This window comes from Zonotrichia leucophrys, chromosome 1, assembly GCF_028769735.1.
Source record: "Zonotrichia leucophrys gambelii isolate GWCS_2022_RI chromosome 1, RI_Zleu_2.0, whole genome shotgun sequence".
In the NCBI taxonomy this organism is placed as follows: domain Eukaryota; kingdom Metazoa; phylum Chordata; class Aves; order Passeriformes; family Passerellidae; genus Zonotrichia; species Zonotrichia leucophrys.
The window spans coordinates 41,833,237-41,858,903 of NC_088169.1; the positions used below are offsets into that span (position 1 = coordinate 41,833,237).

The window sequence follows — 25,667 nt, forward strand, 5'->3', positions numbered from 1 at the left end:
AACTGTTAGGGGCAACTGAACAGCTGGTAGGTGAGTCAAGTCCAACTTAAGTAAAACCTTTTCTGATACTTTTCTACTGCATCAAATATTCAATTTTAAAGAAAGTAACTGGTTTGAATCTTAGCAGATAATCAATAGAAACTATTTGCTCTAGAGAAATGATTTTAACTCAGTTTTGTGTAAGGCAAATAAGTGTATCTGTGACTACAGTCATCTATAAGGCATCAGAGACATCACCATGGGATTGGCAGGTAAGGACCATTAAAGGAAGCTGAAATCTTCTGGAGTGGTAACTTGTGGCTGCATGGAATATCCTACCATGTCTAAAATGTAAGTGGGCACCTATGTGTAGGGACCTGATTTGCAACATAATTTAAGGAGAATTAATTAGCACAATCAGCACAAATAAGAAACTATGGCATGTAGAAGATTGATATGGGGATGTAGAAGAAGATATAGGGAAAATAGAAATGGCTAGTGGGGTAACAAGAAGAAACAGGAAAGGCATCCAAGAAAGACTGCTGACATTACATGCTGATGATCAGGCTGAAATAGCAGAATTGCAGCCTTGTTCTGCAGCACTGCCATTTCCACTCTGCAGCTGGAGGAGAACAGGCCAATGTCTGTACTGCAGGAGCACAAGCACCATTCCCCAGTGGATACATCAGCCAGATGATGACTCAGGCCACTGGGTAGTGACAAGCTGGGCTGCAAGCCAGTGGGACAGGCTGCTCGCCTGCCAGCAGCGTGGTGGGACACAACACTGCCTGTTTGGGCTGTCAGGCAGGCATATGGTCTGCCCTGGTGCCTGGCTTCAGTCAAAAACATTAAACTCAAACAATGCACCGCTGCAAAACCCTCTCATTCTGCTATCATAGCTTGCCTTTGGAACACTAATCCCTCCAACATCTTTCAAACAGCTTTGAATTTGATTCTGTCCCTAATACTGACTCAGAAATACCATGTAGTGCTCAGCAAATCTTTTATACAGACTTCAAACACACTCATCCACAACTTCTTGGTTTTCTAGGTGCTCATCTCAGGGCCCTGGGGTATGATAAGGAAAAACTCTTCAGTCCTGAAATCAATGGCTGCTTGCTTGAAAGGGAAAAGTTATAGTGCTACATCCTCCAAAAGACAAAGCTTTAGGCTCCTTTTGCATAACAGGCATGAGTGCCTACATTCCACCTCAAGATCCACGTTTTATTTGCCATCTGGATTACAGTGGAAACTGCCTATAATCTTCTAAGGGTTTTGAGAGAAGTGGATGTCTATGAACTCCCTAATGATAAGTGCCCTAAAAATGTCGATGGAGATACTTACTAGTCTGACTGTATTCAAAGTGAAAAGAGAGTAAAGAAGGCATAAGACCACACATGATAAAATGCTTACTTAGTGACTACTGTTTTTCTTGGGCACTGAAAAAATAGTGAATCTCACGTGTTTGCACATTTATGACATCCCCTGTGACCTGAATTTACTTCCCCAAAACAATGTATATGCATAACAAGTTTAACTAAGTTGTCACTGCCTTAATTTGGCTATTGCTCTATTTGAATAGTTGGCTTTGCTAGATCATTATCCATATGACTATGATAATTTAGATTTAGTAAGTCACACTTTGATTAGTTTGTTACATATCTTGTTCTTTCCACGTGAAAATAGTGTTGCCATAGCAAAATGTTCAATGCATAAATTGGTAGTTGCTTTTCCTGACTCCTAAAATGGAAAGAGGATCATTAAATTCATTACTGTGCTCTTTTCCCTTCCCTTTCCTCTCCATGGGCAGTCTTAGGTTTTTGTGAGCACTTCTCTGCCCAATTGTTTCACACTTTTTTATTACTGCATTAGCTTCTAATTGCACACTCAGCAGATAGAATTACAGGTTAATCTGGCTTCCAGGATTTATTTTATTAAATGTTATTTTCCCTTTCCATTTTAGTTTTTTCTTCTCCAAAACTTTCTGCAAGTGTTTTGTTTTGGATTTAGGAGCAAACACTAATATGTATTTCAAAATTAAGTGGTGTCAGCATTCATCAATTATAATGATGGCAACTAAAAAATTTATTTCTTGAGTATTGCTTTTTGTCCTTTTCCCATCATCACAATAATACTGAAAAAGTTATTTTAATATTTTGCTTTAATACTTTTACCTGCATTCTGAAAATTAATTACTTGTTCATGAATAATCTACTACTTCCTTCCCCGAACTAAGAAATGTTTGGGAATCTTTCATTGCACAACTACTTCACAAAGCTGAAGTCAGCCTTAAGATTTATATTTTCCTTTCTCCCTCTCCCTGACCCAATCTTTATCGACTTTTTGGGGCTTGCACTATGCTTTCATACCTTTTAATTCACTCATCAGTATCTAGTTAGACAAATTTGTCTCACAGAAATCTAAACCTGTCAAATTTTGCTAATGGGCAGAGCTTTTCTTCACAAATTTTGGGAGGTTCTTCAAATTTATTATTCAGATTCTGGAATATATAGGGACTATTTTGTTAAAGTCTGCCCTTTCAAACCACTGCATCATTTCCACAGGTTTTTTCCCCTTGTTTTTATCTGGGAGGATCTAGAGAAAGCTGTTGACAGGTGTACTACTTACTGTTCATTAAATTCTGTGGCACACCATCTATGCATGAGCAGCACAGGCTGTTTCCAGCCCCATCAGCACCCAGTGACAGCAAGTTCAAGCTGGATTTGTCTGACATACGGTTATGACATTCCTTCAAGCATGGACTGATGCTATTTATTCAATAATGTAGTGTAGCCCCAACCCTCTTTCACCTCAACAACATGTTAACTCTGATGTGTATAATTGAAGTCAGATGCCACCCCTGTCAATAGTTTCACTGTCAATACGTTTAAGCAGGAAGAGATAGGGCTGGTTGCTCCTGGGGACATGAAATGAATACACAGAACATAAGAATGGTGTTTGTTTTGTGGCTGGCTCACAGTGGGAAGGAGTCTAGGAGATCAGGGTTGTGATTAGTTGCTCAAAATCTAGTTGGAAGTCAGTAACTAGTGGTGTACATCAGGTGTTAACATTAGGTCCAAAATTATCTGACACCTTCATAAATGATCTGTAGGAAACAGAGGACTGACTGCTTCAGCAAGTTTACTGATGATCACAGAATCACAGATCCATAAAACTGGAAAAGACCTCCAAGTCCAACCTATGGCCTTACACTACTTTGTCAACCAGGAGTGGCATCAAGTGCCACATCCAGTCTTTCCTTAAAGACCACCAGGGACGGTGACACACAACTGGAAGGTGTGGTTGATCAGTGACTGATAACACTCCACAGACTTGTACTGCCATCCAGAGGGACCTCAACAGGCTGGAGAAACGGGCTTGACAGGAGAGTCATGAAGTTCGAAAAGGGGAAGAACAAAGTCCTGCACCCAGGGAGAAACAATCCCAGGCATCAGTATGGGCTGGGGACCACCCCAGCTTGGGGGTCCCCAGGTGGACACCAAGTTGAACATAAGCCAGCAATGTGTCCTTGTGGCAAAGAAGACTAATGACATGCTAGGTTGCATTAGAATGAGTATTTACCAGCAGGTTTAGGGAGGCGATCTTTCCTCTCTACTCAGAAGTGAGGCCACTCCTGGAGTCCTGCATTTCATTCTGGGCCCCCGAGTCCAAGAGGAACATGGACATACTGGAGAGATTGCAGTGAAAAGTCACAAGCATGATGAAGGAACTCTAGTTGCCATTCCTGTGAGGAAAGGCTGAGAGAGCTGCTCAGGCTGAGAGGGACTGGAGAAGACCAGGCTGTTCAGCCTGGAGAAGAGAAGGCTCAGAGGGCTCTCATTAGTGTGTACACTGATGAAAAGAGGACAGAGCCAGGTTCTGCTCTGTAGTGTGCAGCGACAGGACCAGAAGCAATGGGCACAGGCTGAAACACAGCAACTTCCACCTGAATGCCAGGAAACACTTCTTCATTGTGGGGGTGACTGAGCACTAGCACAGGTTGCCCAGAGAGGCTGTGGAGTCTCCATCCTTGGAGATACTCTGAGGCAGCCTGGCATGGCACTTAAGCAGCAGGGGTTGGACCAGCTGACCTCCAGAGGTCTCTTGCAACCTCTGCCATCCTGGATTTTAGAGACAGCAGCGAAATAACAGTATGGCAGAGAATCATTCTGCCATAGAGATTAATAGTTCTTTGATTATTTCAGGTACATGTGCCATATTTTCTGTTTTCCTTGCAGTTTTCACCACTCCTTCTCATCAGGGTCCCTTTGGCAGGCCATGACTGGAGAGGAGTTTGCTGATCACTTGCTGAACCTTTGAGAACTGCCAATTTCAGCGATGCACCACGTCCTGAGATTAATTAGCTCCTTTATAATGTATCGCCAACCTCTCCTAAACTTTGTTTGCTTGGTTTTCGATTTCTAATAGAAGAATATGCAACATCCAGGAAGGAGCGCTGACAGCGTTTCTGACGGCGTTTGGTCCCGCTAAGCCTGACTTGGCCCTAACTCGCGGCGCATTTCTCTGTCCAAAAAAGCCGGGTGGGCACCTCGCTTTGCGCTGCGTGCACCGAGGAGATGCTTTCCATCAGCACGGGGCACACACAGGCGCCAAACCGGGGCGAGCGGAGCAGAGCCCCCCGGCGGAGGCTCGGTCCGCACGGAGCCAGCCCCAGCGATCGGCTCCCGGCGCTGCCCGGCACCTCTCGGGCTCCGCGGGGAGGCCGGGCCGGCAGGAGGCGTCTTGCGGCGGCCGGCAGGAGGAGGAGGAGGAGGAGGAAGAGGAGGAGGAGGAGGGCCGAGGCGGGGGTGCCGGCTCTCCCGGAAACAGCGCCGGCCGGCGGCGGAGCGGCGGTGCCTGCCAGCCGCGGGAGTCGCTCGTGGTCCTGCGCCCTCGCCGCACGCCGGGCGGGTCGGGGCGGCATGGCGGGCGGCATGGAGCCGGTGCCCCGCGAGGAGAAGCCTAACCCGCTGCAGGATGCCAACCTCTGCTCCCGGCTCTTTTTCTGGTGAGCGGCCGGGCGAGGGCAGGGGGAAGGGCAGCGCCGGAGGCGCGGCGCCGGCTGCGCGCCGGCGGGGAAGGCGCCGGGCACAGAGCCGCTGGCTTCACCTCGCCCGGCCGCTCAGCAGTGCCGAGCCCCGGCAAAAGTGCCGGGCGCGCGGCTCCCAGAGCCTCCGGGCGCGCCGGCGGCGGGCGGGAGGCAGTGAGCGGCGAAGGGAAGCTGCGGCCGGCGCTGCCCCGCTGCGCCGTCGGCTGCCGGCAGTGACTGTGCAGGCGCGACCTGCCGCCCGCCCCCGCGGGCCCGGCTGTCAGCGCTGCCGGCCGGGGCAGCCCGGGCTCGCAGGTGGGCTGGGGTCTCCTGAGGTGAACCCGGCGGCCGCGATAATCCCCGCCCGCGGTCTGGGCACGGCGCAGCCGGGGGCCCGCCCGTCTCGGGCACGGCGCGCTCAGCCGGGCCCCTCGCTCCCCCGAGCACGTGTTGGGTTCCCTCGGTAGCTGCGGGGAGGACGCAGCGTGTTCTGCTTTCTGACCGGGTAGCCCTGCTGCCGGTGCAGGGCTGCTCCCAGGCTTTGTTCTGCTTCCCCGTTTGAATAACGGGTCGCGGGCAGGGATTGCACATCCCGGCGAGGCGTGAGGCTGTGCCCTGCCGCCTCGAGGCGCTTTCTGCCCCGCATGGCTGCCTAAGGGATGGCTGGACAGCATCCTGGCTGCTCTCCCCGCACATCTGCTCCTCAGGGGCTTGGGGGCTCACGCAGAGAAGGCTGGCCGTGTTGCCACAAACTTTACAGCTACCAGCCCCGAGTAGAGCTTGATCTTTTACTAGTGGGGACCTCAGCATGGGTGTATAGCTGTGCTCAAAGAAGTGAGGAATTGCAGCTCAACATGTTAGTTGCTTTGAACTGTAGTAGGAAAACATGTGCAAAGTAAAACGAGAGAGCACCAAGCTTGTTTGTCCTAGAAGATCCCATTTGGAAGAGCACTTCCAGAAAAGCACTTCCTGCTTCACCTGCTACAGCCTGAACCAGGGTGCACATGAGGGTGGAGGAGTGGGAAGGAAGGGAGGGCATGGCATGTGAAACTCTTTTTTTGGAAGCCTCTGAAACACAAATAAAAACTCTTTGATTCTATAACCAACTCTGAGCAGGTGCAGAAGTCCTCTTTGGAAGGTAGGAGGATTTTAAAAACCATGATAAATTTTAACGAAACATGTTTTTCAGTCAAGGCTGTGTCCTCAGAGGCACTATGGGCAAAAAGAAAGAAATTAAATCAGTAATAATAAAAAGGCAGGTTTTATGCTTGTGTGAACTCCCTGTGTTCAGCATTTTGACTTTTACTTTAATGCCAGGGATGCCTATGTTGGAAACAGCTTTGTTGTGAAATCCAAGCAGAATGGGATGAACCTAAGTTGGCCATGTAGCATTCCTGGACTGCTTTTGGTCTGTTCCCTTTCCCTTGCTGGAATCTTGTGGTGTTACTGGTAGTTCTGCCAAAACCAACCCAGCTAGATGTGAAAAAGAGGCATGCAGTGCTCATAGCTTTCTGACTGCTTGCACCATTCTTTTTTTTAGGCCTTCTGTATCACTCTGCATGTATTGCAGAGAAGTGTTCAACAGCAACATTGAAATACCTTAAATTTTCGTAGTTTTAGGCAAGCACTTGAAAGACTCCTTTTACCTCAGAGGTACTTGCAAAGGGAAAAAGGTGGAAGGCTGTGCTTGGGGGATGACAGGTCTGCTCAGAGTCCAGAGATCGACTGGGACTTGAGACTTCACAGTCAGATGCTGGTGTACAGCCATAGGGCTTCTGCTTTGGAAAAGGGTTTAGTGGAGCATGTAAAGCTTTAGAATTTGCCCAATGTGCTGTTTCTCAGGCTTTTATAGTAGTGTAATTCACAGCAGTGAAAGTAGCCTTCTAAAGTGTCTTCTCTTACCTGTGGTGCATGTGATCACATCTAACATCGGTGTATTAGTCAACAAGCATTAGTGTTTTCTGGGTGTAAATTTCAGCTGAAATGATACCGTCACTGCTCTCCACTGTTCAGCCTGCAGAAGACAAGTGGGTAAAATTGAATGAGTAGGGCCTGTCAGTTTTCTGCAAGTTAATACAGTTTTGCATAAAATCCAGGAAATGTTAAAACACCCTGTCATTTAGCTATAAAACTAACTTTAAGGGTAACTCTAAGAATTACTCTGCCTTTCTACAATGAGTGTAATATCTCTTATCTGTGTGAGTACTGCTTCATTTTAGCTGATGTCTCACACAGGACATTGTGAGATATTTTCATCTGGAGTGCTGGGAGAGCACTGCCTGAGGAGGGCCGTCTGTGAGTAGTAGCTGCCACCACCCTATGGTTGTGTGCCTGCTCTGCTCTCCACATTCCAGGTATTGGCTGCTTGCTTTCAATGAGGGTAAAATACAGCATTGCAAGGAGCTGGGCAAAGGTCCTTCTTATTTTTATTTTGTTTATATTTTCCTCCAAAAGTGCAGTTTTGCCATTGTGAGGAACCACCCTCCCATTTGTTGCCAGTGGTACAAAATAAAAGCTTACATTATTGCCTGGTGCAAACAGGATCAAACTCATGGGAGAAAAAAAATCATGTTTTCGTTGAGTTATAAATCTCAGGTAATGAGTGTGTAGGCTGCAGAGACATTCTTCTTCCATTGTTTGAAGCTTGTCTTCTTGATTTTGGGTTGTGACTTAGCAAGTATGAGCTTGATGAACGTTAAATGCTCCAGCAGTACATTCATGGGAAAGAGGAGGATCTGGAGTCTGTGCTGATATTGTTACTTTTCTAATGCGTCCCTTGTGTAATGTTCCAAGAATGAAAACTATTCATGACAGAAGTGTGAAGATCAGGGAAGTTGCAAAATATTCTTGTTTTCTGTGTCTTTCACTGAATTAGCTACATTATCAGAGGTTTATCAAAGCCCGCATTGGCCTTCTGGATGTTTTAGGTATTATTGTAACTCCTGACTTTCAAGAGTCACAATTTCCATGCCTACCAAACTTTTTAAAGCCCTGGCAAGTATTTCATTTATAGCTTGGAGTGCTTGTATTTCTGATTTACTTCACTGTTGTTAGGTTGTTGGTCTTTTTCTTGCTGCCTTGGTTTGCTGGTGAGAGTGAGGACTCTGAAGGATGGATATGAGGGTTTGCTTTCTTTTTAAGATTTGCCCAAGGAAGAGAGAATACAGCTGTGTTTTTCATGTTTAAACAGCTATTCAGTTGTAGAAAGCTTAGGAATTGAAAAAGCCTTGTAGACCCCCATGCAGTTGAGAATAGCATATTTGCATCTTTTTTTCTGATGTGGGTGGTGGGGATTATTAAATTAATAACTTCAGAGAGTAAGAATATTTTTCCTTTCTGGGTGTTAAGTCATCTTTGATCTTGCATGTTCATGAAGTAGGAAGTATATTTTTATTTGCTCAGAGCACTTGTTCCCTTGAGTTACTAAATATGTTTTTTCTATACAGCAGTTGAATTTTTATGCATTCTGTTTTTTGGACATCAAGTCCACTTCAGTGGAAAGTTGCTAAACATAGGGTATGATTAAATTTTTGAAAGACTTGATAACCTTTGTGCTGTCAACAATATGAGAAGGAAGGCAAGCTGGAACACCCTGGAAAGAGTACCCAGCATTTTTTGTGCAGAGAAGTAAAAGAAGTTAAAGTTCTTCTAGATTTCATACAAATTTTTAACTTCATTTTAATAATAACAGTAATTACTTATCTGTCACGGACTCACCATGACTGTGAGAAGTCTTTGGGTATTTTGGAGCTCTGTCATCATCCTCAGGCTAGATGCCTTTTCACATCATGACTTGACATGTGGCAATTGCCATTACAATAAGAGCATTAAAATGTAATCTGAAAGCTTACAGCAAGGCATCTACAGAGTTGTTACTCCAAGGAATAAGTCAGTTGGAATAAGATTGGTTTTAGACCTGTTAGTGTCTGGCAGCATTGTTTTGACTTACTACATGTGTACTTTGGGGAGAATGACAAAACCTCTAAGTCTTCTTCATGGATCTGATGCGAAGTGCAGTGGGAGAGAAGAGTAAAAAACAATCTTAATTTTTGGGTTTAAGTGTGAATTGAATTGGGTAAGACATGTAAGTCCCAGGATTTTGAGTGAGGACTGTGCAGTATGTGGCTGCTTGCCTGACCAAATCTACTCATGTCACAGATTTCTCTTGTAGAAGTGCGAATAGCAGCACACCTTATTTAACTTCCTCCTCCTCTCTCACCCTGTGGTTTAGAATTGGAAAAGCCACTGACTGATTTTACTAGATTTCTCAGGCAGTCTAAGTATTGCCTGCTTATCTGTCTTCAAGTGTTTCTTGCCTTGCATTGAAAGAAGTTATGGAAAGAATTCATTATTGTTCTTGGATATTTCAACTGGACTCCAGCAGTGCCACCAATAAAATTGGTTTGTGTTCTTTACTGTGTCAGTGGACAGTGTGAGGATTTTACATTTACTTACCATGAAAATATCAGACTTTGTGACTTGCCTGGGATCTTGCCTGATATTTGGTGAATTCCCTTGGTCAATGCCTGAAATTGTGTGGTAATGCTACTTTATAAAAACTTTGAGGTAGCTAAGTTCATTTATTCACCTGCTGGTGCAGGACAGTTGTGGTACTGTAAGAAACTGAAGAAATATGTAAGCATTTTCAGTATAGATAAACAGAAAACACATTTTCTGTATCCTGAGATGGAAATCACGTTTGCTTCTCTTTTTCTCCTGGATGAAGAAAGACTGAGGATCATACATACAATTTTTTTGAAAGATAATGTCTTGTTTGTTCATTTATCAGTTATTTAATGTCCTGCTGTCAAATTTGAATTATTTTTTCTCCTGAACTGCTGCATTAATTTTTAAGTTTTGCCTGTTTCTTTGCGAGATGTCTGTATTATGCAAAAGGAAATACTTGCAAATTATTGTTTATGAGCTAGTAAAGTTAAAATATGTGGATAAAGGGTGCTAAATAGATTATATGGATTACAACAAGTGTGTATAAAGTGTTGAAGTGTTATAATTTGCTATCTACTGTAAATATCTGTGCTTAGATACGCAGTTAGATGAACTGTTAAGAGTATAATGAAACACGGACTATTGCCTTTGGAATGCTTATGTAAGGCCTGCTGTATCATTTATGAGAGAAAATGTCTTCTAATTCCTGCAAAACTTCAAAATTATGTCATGGTGCTGTTTTTGTCTTCTTTTGCAAAAATAATTTCCCTATCCTGCTTCTAGAAAACTAGGCCATATATAGAGTGGAGGAGGGAGATAACCCAGTTAGATTTTGGGAGTGGAAGGTTTTCCACTCCCAAAAAAAGACCAGTCATCTATTTTATGTTATTTGTTTTGTATCCCCGGCACTGTACCACTTGTAATAACAGTGGGAACTCATAGGACATTTTAATTCTCCCTATTTCCCTTGCTTGTCAGAAAGGATTTTAATGCAGAAATTCCCACCATTAGGTCCTTCTTTAATGAGTAACTACTGAAGTTTATTTTCATAAGTCACAATCTTCAAACCTTTACATCAAATCTTTGGTACTTTGGTATTTTTCTTAGCCTGTGGTTGCTGGGTTTGGAACTAATATTTTAATGATAGTCTTTGAAATGCCACAGGTACAGGTGATGCCACTCCTCTCTTCCCTGCTTCTAGGCCTGCAGAAAATGTTAGTTTGCGATTTTGCTCCCCCCTTCTTCTTGCCATATCTGTGCTTCTTCTTGCTGTCTGAAATACTGGGAAGTATGCTAGATTAATAAGGTAATTCTGTACCTGGCTGATAAACAGTATGAAAACAGCCTGCAATAAATGTAGTCAAATACCAGTTGTGTTACTGTCAGCATCAGAAAGTGGGTGTTCAGCAGCTTAGCTGCTTCCACTGTGCTGTGGAAAAAGCAGCAGCTTGGAAGATGAGATGGAGCTGGGTATCAAAGGTTAAAACAGTTGGTATTGAAACTGGAAGCCTGAAGGGCGTTTTTGAGTTAATATGGCTTTGAAGTAATTTCATTGTATTCCTATTTTTTCCTTCTGTAAGCAGTGAGAAAAGCTGCTCTTTAATCCACATTAACCTGGGGAGGGAAGTTGCAACCAAAACACAGTTGAAAAGCATCTGAAGAAATACCAGACTTACTCTGTTTACTTTATTACTTGTGGACAGCTGCCTTCATAAGGGGAGGTGGGAGAAGGCAGCTTACTAATGAGAATGGATGAACATATGGAATGGAGAGGTTAAAAACAATAAAAATCACATGATGGCTACAAGCTGTTGCTAGGGTATCTATGAATTCTTTCAGAATAACTCTGGAGACTCTCAGCGTCTTCTTTCTGTACATCCAGAAAGCCAGCAGAGATCCTCTGGACTGAGAGCAAGCACAGAGCAGTGCTGAATTGCACTGCTGGTGTAATGTCAGATCACAAATGTGGGTAATGAACAGGACCATGAGGAGGGAGACTCCTGGGGTGAGCCAGGGAGAATAAGCAATGTGCATTATTATCCAAATGGCCTGTGGGAAAACCCCATTTATTTTATCAGAAAAGCCATCTCCAGAGTAGGTGATTAAAGAGAAAAAAAATGTGTTACTTTGCAGCTTAGTTGTTGAAGTAGTGCTTCCAAGCTGCTCAAGGGAGACAAAATCCTAGTGTTATGGAAGAATTTGAGTAAACAAAGACTCTCCTGTGCAACTGTTGAAAAATAACTGGACATTGAGTGTAAACAGGTGATGCTTGTAATGTAATGCACAAATAAGCTTAAGAGGAATGGGGAAAATGCAGTTTGTAAACCACCTCTTTAAGGAATTAGTTGATGAGAGCATACCGCATGTGGCTTTGACTGGGTGCTGTAAAATTATCCAGAAATTAAATTTCTGCTTATTATTACAAATAAAATATTTTCCTAATCAGGCAAGCAGTTTGTGAAGTCTGATTTTTCTCACTTGTCCTGTGATAAAGCAGGAGCTCTTGTGAAACTGCTGAGAAAGAAATTTTGCACTTGTGCAGAGGAAGGTACTGTACTATGCAAGTGACTGACTGTGGGGTGATTGCCGTGGGGCTGGTCAAGGCAATTGAGGCTTGTGGGTGCACCCAGGGCCCTTACAGACACATCTTTTGATCTTGGGACATTTTTTATTTGTCTCAGCTTCGTAATGTAATTGCACATGCTTCTTGGCTGATGTTTTTGGACAGACTTTATCAGTTAATGAAGAACTTTTAATGTGTGCTGGGGTTTCTAGAAAGCTCTGCAAGCCTGCTCTGCAGTGTGAGAGTGGTACTTTTTTGAGTATTTACAAGCAGGACATGATACAAACCCAGAGGTACAGTAGGTCCCATCCCTGTGTTAATGAACCATTTGAGCTGGACACTGCTATTAGTTTCATATACCTATCTGTAATGTATTTCTTCCTTGCCTGAGAGGAAATTATTTTGGGATGATAAGAAATCTACTTTACAAGCTTTCTTGTTTAGGAAATTTTATTTCATGTATGAAGCAAAATAGCATGACTAGCCTTAATGATGCTGCCTTTTGGATAGCAGAGCCTGTTTCTCTTTCATGCTGTCTTTGAAGAAGGGGGTGATTTCTCTTAGGAGGGTAAGCAAACACTGTCTTAGCTTTTTCTGCAGTCTTAGAAGCTTTCCAACATCTTCGTGGAGTTGCTCTCTTAACAATTGCTAAAAATTGGACTTTTCCTGAGCAACCAAGTAAATTGTGGCTGGTTGACTGTGTTGTAATCTTAAAGGGTGTGTAATGTCAGAGCCCAGGAGTAGGGAAATGCAGGAAGTGAATGTTTATATTGTGGTCTTTGTGTATCTGCTGGTTCAGAAATGAATCACTTTCTTTTTTTATCAGTGCCCACGATACTGCTGTAGAGGTGAAAAGCCTTTTGGGGTTAGAACAGTGATTTACTGTTTCGCAGCTGGCTGTCTCTGGGTTTGCACCAGGTTATAGAATGATTTTTTAATTTTTTTTTTTAATCTTTATTCCAAGTGACATCAGTATTCTGGCAGTACCAGGGACTCATTCTGGGCATGTTTCCAGACTGATGTCTTTGATCAGCTAATTGTTTTGATAGAACAGAGGCATTCCCAGCAGAACACAAGGTACTCAGGATTCTTACAGATTCTCACATTTTTTTGTGTAGGTCATGCTAGGAAGAATTTGGGCTAAGCTCTTTGAAAGGCATCATGTGAACCCTGTGTTCTGAAAGAGTAACTAAAATGAAGGAATGTGTAGGAAAAAAAAAAATTCAAAATTCCTAGCGAACAGGAGGGTACCTGGGAAAAGTAAAGACAGTTACTAAGGAGTCCTGGTTTTATTTAAGTTGAACAACTTCTTCAGAAAGAAATACAGAAAGGCAGTGTGAGTCTTACCTCCCCAGCATGTTGTTCCTCTTCTTCTTCCAATAAAACAGATTGATATTGAGCCCATCATTGGGCTGAGAGGAGAGGTTTGCATGACTGTCTATATATTTACTCAATTTCTTTAATTTAGGTTATTATTTTGGCTTTCTTATTAAATAATGCTGCATTTTGCACAGGTTCTGTTTTCATAACAAATGCTAATTTTTTTTGTAAGCTGGTTTTAATACTCTTTGAAGAGTTCTGTGTTAGCTGATCTCTGTTCTGACAAAAGACATACCAGTCTATTGAGTAGTCTTCCTTTATGGCTATGTTGGGGTTTCAGGGACATTCTTTATGTAGGCCTTTGCTTTATTTGTCAGCCTCCTCTAGCAGCCCTCTGACAGCACTCTAATTTAACTGAGCCTTCAGGAAAGAGAAGGGCTGGGTTGGTTTTTGTGGGTTACAAATGTGTGACTTGAGTAACGTTGGTCTCAGTTCTGCTGTGATTGCAGAGAATTCCACAGGGCATAATCTGCATGTGGCATTCAGGTGGAAACTTTTAAATTAATGACTAAATAGGAGCATGTGCTAAGCCTTCTGTCTGGAAGTAAACCTTCCAGCATAAAGTTTAGGATGCATCAGTGAAATGGTGATGCTCAAACTCTTCTTGCTGTACTTAAGGTTTGCAGAGGAGCTCATGCTTGGGATAAAAGCCCTTCAAGGACTAACCATCATTGAAAAGAAAAATGTTTAACCTTCTTCTAAAGGTCTTAAACTATATTCTGTTAATACAACATACTGTTAAAAGCTTTTTTACTCCTGAGATCTTCATAGCAGTAGCTCTTGAAGATGGGTATTTTGGGGGACACTAGTTAGAAAGGTCAACAATGGGTAATTTTTTAATTGTTGGAGTTTTTTGTACATTTTTTTCCCTAACCTTACAGGAATGTGGGCTTGTGCTCTTTGCCATGTTGTCCATTATAATAAATGAGTCACAAAATTAATTACTACAGTTTTCTGCTTACTCTGGATTGGTTTTCCTTGCATTCTTTCATGTTAACATAGGTTGTAGTGCAATATATTACTCTTTTCAGTGTTATGGTTTTAACTGATGGAAGAAAGGGAGAAGCCCTGAAGTTGCACTAGGTCTCACTAGAACTAATAGCCTTGAGACTTCTGGCAGTTTTCATCCTGCACTGTCATCTCTCTGCTCCTTAAATCTTTTTCAAATTCACTCACACTGTAGGTACAGTGTGGAGATGGGATAAGGGATTTACTGCAAGCTGTAAGAACTCCTCAGTGGACATGGGCATATCTTCAGTAAGTTGTTTTGGGTGTTTAAGGACGAAGGATAAACTGGATGGCTCTTGCGGTCCTGTGCACTTGAGAGTGTTGTCTTCCTGCGGGTTACTTTGCAGTGGACTGCACATCTGTGGTCAGCACGTGCTGCTCTTGGCTGTAGTGTGGAATCAAATGCTATCAGGATTGAGCAACTGCCTTCAGCAGAAGGCATTATTCTTCCTGTTGCCTGCCTGTGGTTTTTTGAACAGTGTAAGAAGATGAATGGTGTTCTACTCAGTAAAATTAAAAGCATTGTTTTTATTTTTTAAGACGGTATATTTAAGTCTGTTTCTAAAGTGTCTTTTGTTTTCCTGTATGTGCTCTGCTGCCTGCAGAAAGTACCTGTCTTCAGCACTGCTGAGGCCACAGCTGGGGCCCTGAATCCAGTTCTGGGGTCCCCAGTACAAGAGAGACATGGACACACTGGAAAGAGCACAGCAAAGGGTCACAGCAATGATTAAGGGTTTGGAACATCTCTTCTGGGAGGAAAGGCTGAGGGAGCTGGAAGTGTTTATCCTGGAGACGAGAAGATACGGGGGGGGGTATCATCAGTGTAGATAAATACTTGAGGGGAGGGTAGAAGGTGGGCAGAGCCAGGCTCTTCTCAGTGGTGTCCAGGAGTGGGATCGGAGGCAGTGGGGCCACAAACTGAGTACCAGAGGTTCCCTCTGAACATCAGGAAACACTTGTTTCAGCAGTGATTGAGCACTGTTGTAGGCTGCTTGGAGAGGTTATGAAGTCATCCTGGAAATCTTCAAAAGCTGTCATGGACAACCAGCTCTAGGTGGCCCTGCTTGAGCAGAAGGGTTTGGACCATCTGACCTCCAGATGTCCCTTCTGACACAACCCCAGCCTTTCTGTGATTCTGTAATAAATATCCTATTTGTGTTCCGTGTTAAATGTCAGAACCAGTTTTCTTTTCACCACCCTGGCAGCAGTAGCCAGTGAAATCTCACAACCATTTCCGTAGGTGGGAGAAGGATTAAGCCTTTGTATTTTCCTGAAAGGCCTGCCTCATCCTGATTCTCATGCTAGGAGGAAGATAACTTTAGCCTGTGTCTGAAAGGAGACCTGTGACTTGTTTATGGATGCATCCTAGGCTAATACTGATGTTTCAAGAGGAGGAACACTGGGTATTGACCTCAGCTGAAGTCTGCAATTTTTTTCCTGCTTGTCCTCGAACAAACAGAGTCTATCTCATCCAGCAGATAGAAATTATTTGAATGGCTTTGAGGTTATTTGCCTCATAGCTGCTTTTCACCTGTGGTCTGCAAGAGCTGAGGCCAAAGAAGACATGTTTCAATGGAGCAGATTCCTTGTGTCAAACCTGGCAGAAGTTCTGCCCCTGGCTGGAGCAGTTGGTATTTGAGACCTTTTGTCAGGACCTTTTGTGGGGAAGCTGTGGTAGTGATTTGGGCCCTGGTGCTATTTAACCATAAAGTCCCAGCAACATACTTGTCTGACAAGTCCTTTCTGTTTCTAATTGTACAATGCATTTAATAGTTAACAGCTCACATAAACAAATCTTCAGTACTCACTCCAAGAGTTTAAAAAGGGCTGTTAGGCATCAAAGGTGCTACTCTAAGGATAGAGACTTAATTTTTAGAATGAGTCACGAAAACACTGTGGTAACATGCTAAGTAGTAAAGGAACAACACTACATAATCCCATTTGTTACTTGCAGTTGTGCCATGGAGCCTGGGAAAAAGGTTTTTACAACAGAGCTATCTTTGAAGAAACTCTCTGTGCCTCCTCTCTAGGGTTCTGCTTGCCCATCCACCCTAAAACTAGCCAACAACTTTCTTGTAAGCCAGTGTATACAAAGTTTAGTTAGAACATGCCTGAGCAAGAAATGTAGAGCAAGTTGATGAGTATTTATAACCACTGTTGTGGTGTGAATAAATAAATACCTTCACTGTAAACCACCCCAGTTTTGAAATCTCACATGTAGGTCTTACAGAAAATAACATGCTTCACCTAGCACATCACACTTCTTTTAAGAGCTGTGTTGGTGAAGTTGAGGAGTAAATAAGTATCAGAAACTAAGCAGCAGTTAAGAACTTTCACAGGCAATTGAGATCAGACAGACAGCTTGCCTTGTGTGCAAGAGTATTTTTTCCAAAACAGATCCCTGACTTCTTGATTTTGATGGTGTTAACCAGTTGAGAAAGTACTTGTAGGAAAAGCCTTAGAGCCAAAATCCACGTCTCCTGGAAACAAAATATCTCCAATTCAGCAGAGAGACAAACTAAATGGAAAACTGCAAGTTCCCTAACTTCATTGTTCCTGCTCAGCCATTCCTGTTTTGCACGTATCACTCCCTTTTTCTCTATCTCATGGACAACTTGGTCACTTTTGTGCTTTATGCCATACAACGCTTGCTCTGTGGGGCACAACTGAAACTCTCTGGAGTTCCCTGATGTATTTCAGGCTGAAGGATCCAGGTGCATAAAAATCTACTCTTGCTGTTCCCTGACAGTTGACCTATTTGATCTAACAAAATACAGTGTTTTTCAACAAATCTACAGTACTGCTACTATAATTTATCTTCAAAGTGTTCTCGTAAAATGCTGAGCTTTTAAGAATCTTTCCACTGAGGAAACTGAGCTGTTAGGCATTATTTTCCTTTCTTGAATCTACACACTGTGTCAGTGTGCTTCTGTTTATGTTTCCAAACGTGAGTAAGGTATGGTAATAACCCATTGTTTTCCCATTTTTACATTTCAGTGATTGTCTTTAAATTTCTGACCTTTAATACTTGTCAAGATGTCAGTTGAATAGCAGCTGCTTTTCTCCTCAAGTAAATGTTACAAAAAATGTCTTTTAGTGTGCATTACAATTTAATTTACAGCTTTCAGTATTTTAATAGTTGGGTTAAGTTCGTTTTTTTCCCTTCATATTTAAAGGAATGCTATTTTTCCTTGAGTGTAAGGAAACACTGTGAGAAAACAATTCCCTTAGGGCCAAAAGGGGTTGTTGTGCTGGCTGTCTGGATGCCTGGGAGTAAGGTGTTATGGACATAAAGAAATTTAGGAAGTGGGAAGTACTTTCACATTTGCAAGATAGGGGTTGACTTGATTCTTAGATAAAAGTGCAGTGAAATGTGTGGATGTTGAATGATTCAGGAGGGGAAAAGAAAGGGATAAAAGAATTATTATGTAAAGAAGTTACTCTTTTTGGTCTGCTGGTCAGTTTACTAATAATTTGTATTTAACTAGGTGGTTGAATCCCTTATTTATTACCGGCCATAAACGGAAGCTTGAAGAAGATGACATGTATAAAGTGATGCCAGAAGATTCCTCAGAGAAGCTTGGAGAGGAGTTGCAGTGGTAAGGAGAAAAATTGTAGAACACTTTGGGTTGGAAGGCACAATTGTTCTCTATTATTGTATTAATGCTGGAGGAGGTAAAAATTTTATTTCTATTCTAAAATGAAAAGGTGTTATTGTAAAGTTTAACAAGGTTAAAAATGCTGACAAATTTAGAGCAACAAGAACTAAGAAAACTTGTTTATCATAGAGGCTTTTTAGATTTTTTCAAGTTATACATAATGGAACTGCATTAGAGTAATTCCATTATGTCATTTATAATTAATTTGACACTTTGCAGAATGCTTGCAAAAGACAACTTTTCATCAACTGTAATGGTAGTAATCCTTAATAAATGTGTGAGTCTTCTGGCCTGTGGTAAAACAGCTGTGGAAACTTTAAATTGCTCTGTATAAAAGTGGAGAAAAAAGTTGTCTATTTTATCTCTTTTTGTTTGTTTCTTTGTTTGTTTGGAGTGCAAACTGAATTAAGTGACCTTTTAAATATATGTGTATATATAAATATATGTATGTTGAAAATCTGCCACTCACTGGTAGAGTGGGCAAGATGCCTTGGACAGCTAAAAGCATGTACCTAGGAATGTGTTTTTATTTGGCTTTAATACTTTTTCATGGACTTTGTACTGATGTGTAGTGCTATGCGCTCAGAGGATATATATTTTAGTAGGAAAATATCTTCAGATAATTACTATTTATATAAATTGTCATGAACCTTCCAACAGAGAGGATTTTTGTCTTCAAATAATCTTCTGCTAAGTGTAGTTAGAGGAGAAGATGCCTCCTAATGAGAGGTGGCTTCTGTATTAAGAAAGTGTTGCCTTGCTGTTTCTTGCTGTTACACGGAAGGCAGAGCAGATGGACTTTCCTGTAGTTTGTTTGGGATGAGAGACTCCTCAAGAAGCAAAAAGAATCCAGAAACTAAAGGTTATGGCCAGGTCTGACATCATCCTGCTCTGGATAAGTTAACTGAGGAAAGAGGGTTGGTGATAAGCTCATAGCAGTTGCTGCTTTTAATGTCTTTATAGCTGTAGAGCTATAAAGCCATGGTTGTGTCTTCAAGCAGTTCAGGGACTTGGCTGTAGGGAAGATGGATTTTTTCCAATGATTTTTTATAGTAAAAGAACATACTTGCATCAGTCAGGAAATGGTAGAAGAAAAAAAAAAGAGTGGTTTTTAATTCTTCAGTGTACTTGACCAAGAAGCAGAGAATATAATTCATGAATAGCTGCTACAGAAGTTGTCTTTTCTCTTGAGCCAAGAAACCTCACAGAACCTGCATAGTTTCTGTTTTCAAAGCATGCAGACAATAACTCTGTAATTCTTGTAACAAAAAAAGAGGGTAAAAATAAAAAAAAATGTGTTCTTATCTGAATGCTTTGAACTTTTGTGCTTGGTTGCAAAATAATTGCCTTTCATGCCTTAGACTCATTTCACCCCTCAAACTATCAAGGTCAGAGGTATGGCAGAAAACATTTAGCCTTCAGAAGAAAGGCAGAGGTTTCTCTGTGACAGCAGTGTGTTTTAAGAAGTCTGCTGAAGTTGTGATACTTTCTTGTTAAAATTGTGCTTGTTATTGCTGTCTTTGGTTTTTATGTGAACAGATTGTGTCCTGCTCAGTGGTGATGGAAAGGTCTTTGCCACTCTGCTGATGAATCCTCGCCTTCAGAGAGATGTGTGAAGTGCTGGGTGACAAAATCCTCAGCAAAGCATGTGGTAGAAAAAAAGACAGGGCCAGACATGAGAAAGGGTTGGACATCACAACCCCTCTGGGCAAGCACAGGGCATATGGATAGATAAAGACACTGTCCTGCCTCAGTTTAGTCCGTGGTCAGGGCACCATAGGATAGGATGCTCTTAATTAAGGTGAGTGGTGACTGTCTGAACTGAGAGGAGAAGAGATACAGGAAGGGTTCCTCATCAGCAAATATGATGATATGGTGATAATAGTCAACAGTGGTGAATTGTTTGTGATTAACCAAGAGCAAATAGGTCTGTAATATTAAGTACCAAGTGTTTATATGACTGAGAAGACATGATTAATTCCTTTTGTTTGATTTGATTTTATTAAGGTGATCAGGGCAATCTAGCTGTTAGTCTGAAAGTGTTTTATTCTAGGTAACTGCCTTGTGATTTTATTTCTGTCCCCCAACATATTTGCACTTTGTTTGTCAGGTACTGGGATAAAGAGGTGCAAAAAGCAAAAAAGAGAGGAAAAACACCACATTTAACAAAAGCCATTATTCTGTGCTACTGGAAATCCTATTTAGTTTTTGGAATTTTCACAATGATTGAGGTAAGTGGTGTAAAATGTCACAGGACCTCCTTCTTGGCTAAGAGCAGTGTGAAACTTGTCCACTTAGACTGTGTGACATGTACTGGTGACTTCCTGGACTGCTCAGAGAACCTGGTAATGTTCTCAGAAAGGTAAAACAGAGCTATAGCCCTGCAGAGGCTGAAAAACTGAGTCATGACTGCAGGATTATGGAAGTGGAGCAGAGACCTCATTTCAGTGCATTATTTTTGAGACATTGCAAACCTCTGACTTGCTTTGTAAGGCTTATCTGTATTTTATGTATCTGAGTAGGGTGCCTAATAGAAAGAGGATTTTTTGCTCTTTGTAAGTGGCTCTAAAGGACACATGGCATTTAAAAAAATGAAAGTGTAATACATACTCATGCAATTTTTATAACATCAAAGCGGTTTTTTTGGTAATTGAGAGAGTTCTCCTTGAAGTTCCTGCTAAATTTTAATGTGGAACATGTTTCTTTTGGATTATGTGTTGATAAAAATTGGCTTGACATTTTAGAGCACAATAAAGACAAAATAATAAGGGATATGGCTTGCAGCAGTACTTGGCTCTTGTTTGCCTGTGTGCAGACTTGGTTAGCACGGGGTGATAGGAAATGACTAATACTTTCCCCCCCTTTTTTCTCTTTCAGGAAACCCTCAAAATAATTCAACCAATTTTTTTGGGAAAAATTATTAATTATTTTGAAAACTACGATGCCTCAGATGAGGCATCATATTTTCAGAGGAGGAATTCTGCATATTGGTATGCAGGTGCTCTGTCTGTGTGCACGCTTATCCTGGCTATCATGCACCACTTGTACTTCTACCACGTGCAGAGGGCTGGCATGAAGCTGAGGGTGGCCATGTGTCACATGATTTATCGGAAGGTAAGCAGACCTGTTCACAGCTGTGTTTTGTATTTGACTGCTGTTCTCTCAGGGGAGTTTAAAAATGCAGCATGGAGGGGCTTGACAGCTGGCCTGCAAGCAAAACTGAGTTAATAGAAGAAATAACAATTGATGATTTTTGAGTGCATAGCACAGAGGCCATCAGCATGGAAACAGATTAGGAAAGATACGTTAAAATTTTTGTAAGCTAGACTATGTGCATAAGTAGGTGTGTATATGTACCTTATTAAATTTCTGTAAAACTTTTGCCAGTTATATTAATGTTAATTGCTTTGCACCAATGAATATAATAAGTTATTGTGATGTAGTTAATGACTTAAGATCATGCTTTGATAAGAGTATATAAGCTAGAAAACATGCAAAATAAAAACTTTTTTCTTCTTAGACCCTAGTCACGTCCAACCTAACAGTGACAATGCAGTTATTTGTTATGCCCATGATTGCAATTCCATTGCAGTTACTCATTAATAGAGACCTAATGCATGTGGAATGTGTCAGGCCTCAGATGTGTGCATGTGGCTTTGCTTTCTCTTTGGTGCTGAGGTGTCTGAATGACAGCTTCAGGCCTGCTTAGTGAAGGTGGTGAGTTTAATAGCCCTAAAGTCTTGGAAGAGCTCCTTTTTTTGCCTCCTGCTGCTGTTGGAGAGAAGGCCCCCCTGCATAGAGCAGGAGAGGGACAGAGCTCCCAGGGAATGCTGGCAGCTACTCAGCCTTGCAGTATGATCCCAGGGGAGGACGTGGTGCTTGGATGTCACCATCTGCTGCAGCACTCTCAGTCTCCTGGGAATTGCTTTGCTGTCTAGATTTCCCCCCACCCCTGTTGTAGTTAATGGTGGGATTTATTAATATTTTATCCCATCGGTGGTGTATAACTAGTACGTTGTCTTCTTTGCAGATCAGAGGCTGATCTCCTCCCTTGGGGCATCCATCAGCTTCCCTTGGGGAGTGGCAGCAGTTCTGTGGAACAGCTCCTTCCCCCTCCAGGCAGGCAGGGATGCTTGGCGTCTTCACCTTTATCCCTTCTATATGAGGAGGAAGAGAGAGAGGAGCAGGCGGAGGAGACACAGTTCAGAATCAAGTGGAATTCTAAAGGGAGGGAGTTAGTTTTTTATTACCATTTACTGGTTTCATTGTGGGAGTACTGCAGCCCTCCACTGAAACCAGTGAAATGTGAGAAGGGATGTTCAGGGAGCGGTGGTTTCTTTGCTGTCTCTGCGTCCTGATCAAGAAATAGCTGTCCTGAACTACAGATGGAGTTGAAGCTGCTGTCAGAGGGAAAGTGGAGCAAGAGAAGTTGAGTTTTACCTACAGGAAGGAGCTGAGCACCATTCAGGATGAAATGCTCTCCTTGATGTGCTCTGGGCAGCAAGCAGCTCAGTTGCAAATATCTGGTTCACTCTTCTGAAGCTGTTGGCAATACCCAAACTGTGAGCCTGTCTGCTTCCAAGTGGGAAGTCTCTACTGAGAATGCTGGAAGGGAAAATGCCCCAAGCACTTTCTATTTTCAGTGCTGCTGGAATAGTGACCTACAATTTCAGTCCTCAGCAAAGAAGTTTAATTGAAGAATCAGGATTGCACAGTTGCTTTGGAATGTAAAAAAATCCACATTATTTTAACTATTAAACATGGGTACCATCAATTTAACAGGAACATTTATACTACTGGTGTAGGTCATGTGAAGTTTTTGGACAAAGCAGTAAAGTGAGGAGAGTAAAAGTGTCCCCATTTTAAGTAGTGGTTACTTTTCATACACACATTTGTTCTCTTTTGATACCTTGGAAAGGATCCTCTGGGAACTTGCCTCTAGCATGGCACAATGCTTTCTTGTACATAAACATCTCTCTAAGGTATTAATTTACCAAACTGATTGTCAAAACAGAATTAATGGAAAGTGGACATAGTCATGGTGTTTGTTGCTGAGTTGATACTGGCTTAGAAGCTTGGAAAAGAACTATTTCTAATATGCACCCATGTTTCTAGAGATGTGATTAAATGGAAAATTAATCAGCCCTCATTTTTACTTCTGAGGGTGAGGGTTGAGGTAACAGCAGAACATTGACAAAGCTTTCTAATAATTTGTCTTCGTTATGTGATGCTTATATATAGGTCATATTTTCTCTTTAGCCTCATATAGGCTTTTGAAAGAAACTTGGGTGTTTATTTACCAGCACTCTAGCAGAGTTTGTTAATTGCTGTAGAAAATAAAATCTTGGATTTGTAAGGATGAATAGATTGGATGAGAGAGAGCATTCTTAATAGAGAACTTCAAATGTTTATAATTCTTAAGTTTTAGACCTTTTTCATTTCCTGGAAAGTTCAGATCTAATTTGCAAAATCCCTGTATTCAAACACTTAAGAAGTTTTGTACCAGTAAGAAGTATTAGTGATGCACATAGAAAACTCCTAACAAAAATGAAAGTGAAATCTGGCACATGATGACTCAGAATCTTACGTTTTGAAATCAAAGGCTACTTTGGGAAACTGGTTTTTGTTGGTTTTATTTTTTTAAGACTTAGCTTTTAGAAGTTCTTTGAGGTCAGCGTATTGACTTTAGCTGGGTTGGAATTAGTTTTCCTCAGCTCATATGGGGCTATGTATCAGATGTAGTAAAAAAGAGGAAGGTACCAAAAAGGACTTTTTGGTAAAAAATTGGTTATGGAAGTAAAACTGCTACTTTGCAGTCAAGACAGATCCATTCTGTCAGGAAAATGCAAAGCTTATTTCACTTAAAAAAAAGAGAAAATAATCCAAACCAAGAGGGGATCAAGGAAATACTAAAACTGCATTGCCACTGGTGGTGGGAATGGCTGCCTCTTCCCTCAGAAGACAAATCAGTCACAGACGAGCACCGTCCTTTTGGCTCAAATGCTTGTGTGGTTCCTCCTGAGACTGTCTTGGTCACAATGAGCTGGACTCATAGAATCATATTAAAGCTGGCTTTGCTGCTTGTGTAGAAGTAGCTAGGAAGAAGTCAGGAAGGTGCTTGTGTGGCCGGTCCAAGACAGACCCAGGCCATGGGCCACTAGGAAGACACCAGCACGGTCTTCTGATGGTTCAGGTAGCAAATATGTTGTACAACCTCAGGCAGCAAATATGTTGTACAAGAGGTGCTGTAAACACATCCTGATGGGAAACTTCCCCAAACATGCATCATGTGAACTCCTATTACTATGCTCTGTGCATTTCTAACATCTTTTCTCAGAGCTTACCACCTTAATGTGTGATGTGGAGCAAACATGATAGCAGCAGGCAGCTACCTGGAGGATTTCAGGTGGATGAGAGGCACGTGGCTTAAGACAGGGAATGAAGCAATAATTTTCTCAAATAACTAAATCTGATCTTTCATATACCCAGTATCCTAGATTTATTTTTTGGAATGTAAGAGGAATTTCATAATGGAGTTTTAAAGGCTTCTGCCTTTCAATGTTTCTGCTGGTTTCAATGAAGTTAGGGTTGGGATTCTGTCTGTGATTAACAATTTCTTTCTAACACAAACGTGACACGAAAGAAATGTAAGGAGCCTTGTTTGAAATTATGCCTTGAATAGTACTTTGATGGCTGATGTTCTACTTGTTTCAAAATACTGGAACAGTATTTTTGAAACAATCAGCGCTTTTCAGGTTTGATTATTGGCCAAAAAGCAACTCTAACAATGTTTGGAGAGGGAGAAGTAGATGTGAACTGCCTAAAAATGTGAAGTGTTTTTGAGGAGTGAACTATTTTTGTACAGAAAAACATGTAACGTGCTTTGTATATTTTTTTAAACTTGTGCTGCAAACTTGTGTTTTCTCTTTAGCAGGTGTAGGAGGAAGCAGGGTGTGTTATTGGTGTTTTTGAGCAATTTCAGTTTGGACCTTTGCAGTAAGGTTCAGACAGGATATTTCCAGATGGGATTTTTTGGAATGGGGGGGTATTTTATAAACACATTTTATTTTCTATTGACTAACTTTTTTACTAATGTGTAAAAATGCTTGATATTTACTCCTGTTGTTTTTTATAGTGTGTGCTAAACTTCATTTTACATAATTCAGGAAAATTACAATTTTTCTAGAGTTAGTGATTTGTAAAGGGACACTCTGATTTGCAGAGATAGTCTGAAATTAATAACTTGAGGGTATTTTTGCCTTCTGTCTGATAACATGTTCAAAACAAATTGTTTCAATTGGCCAAACACTGTTCTGACTTTAATCTGGCTTTCAGGTGGAGTTTTCTGTTCCTGTTTTGTACAGACGCTCATAGTGAGGGGGAGAACAATGCACATGGAAAGTTACAGCTCTTTTGCTTAGTGGCTTGCTGTGTTGGTATTTTCCTATTTTTAATCACTTCAGACATGAGGATAGGGCATTTTTATTCTCACAGTCCTTCCCTTGACCTTTTTTTTTTTAATACTTTTTTCTTCGGAACTTTATTTAGGATATTTAGTCTAATTCTCATTTTATTTAAGGCTCCAGTGCTCTCAGGCAAAAGG

General features: G+C 41.6%; 1 protein-coding gene across 3 annotated transcripts in view; it reads left to right on the plus strand.

Annotated features, from left to right (window-relative positions):
• The first annotated feature begins 4,817 nt into the window (after nucleotides 1-4,817).
• The window catches only part of ABCC4 (ATP binding cassette subfamily C member 4 (PEL blood group)), a 142,424-nt gene continuing 121,574 nt past the window's right edge, over nucleotides 4,818-25,667 (plus strand). For 2 of the 3 annotated variants that reach the window (XM_064712702.1, XM_064712711.1), the window contains exons 1-4: nucleotides 4,818-4,987; nucleotides 17,894-18,004; nucleotides 20,175-20,295; nucleotides 20,942-21,178. In XM_064712702.1, coding sequence (XP_064568772.1) covers nucleotides 4,902-4,987; nucleotides 17,894-18,004; nucleotides 20,175-20,295; nucleotides 20,942-21,178 — 555 coding nt within the window. In that variant the 5' untranslated portion in view covers nucleotides 4,818-4,901. Of the gene's footprint in view, nucleotides 4,988-17,893; nucleotides 18,005-20,174; nucleotides 20,296-20,941; nucleotides 21,179-25,637; nucleotide 25,667 lie in introns of those variants that run through there. The other variant, XM_064712721.1, reaches the window with a different exon arrangement.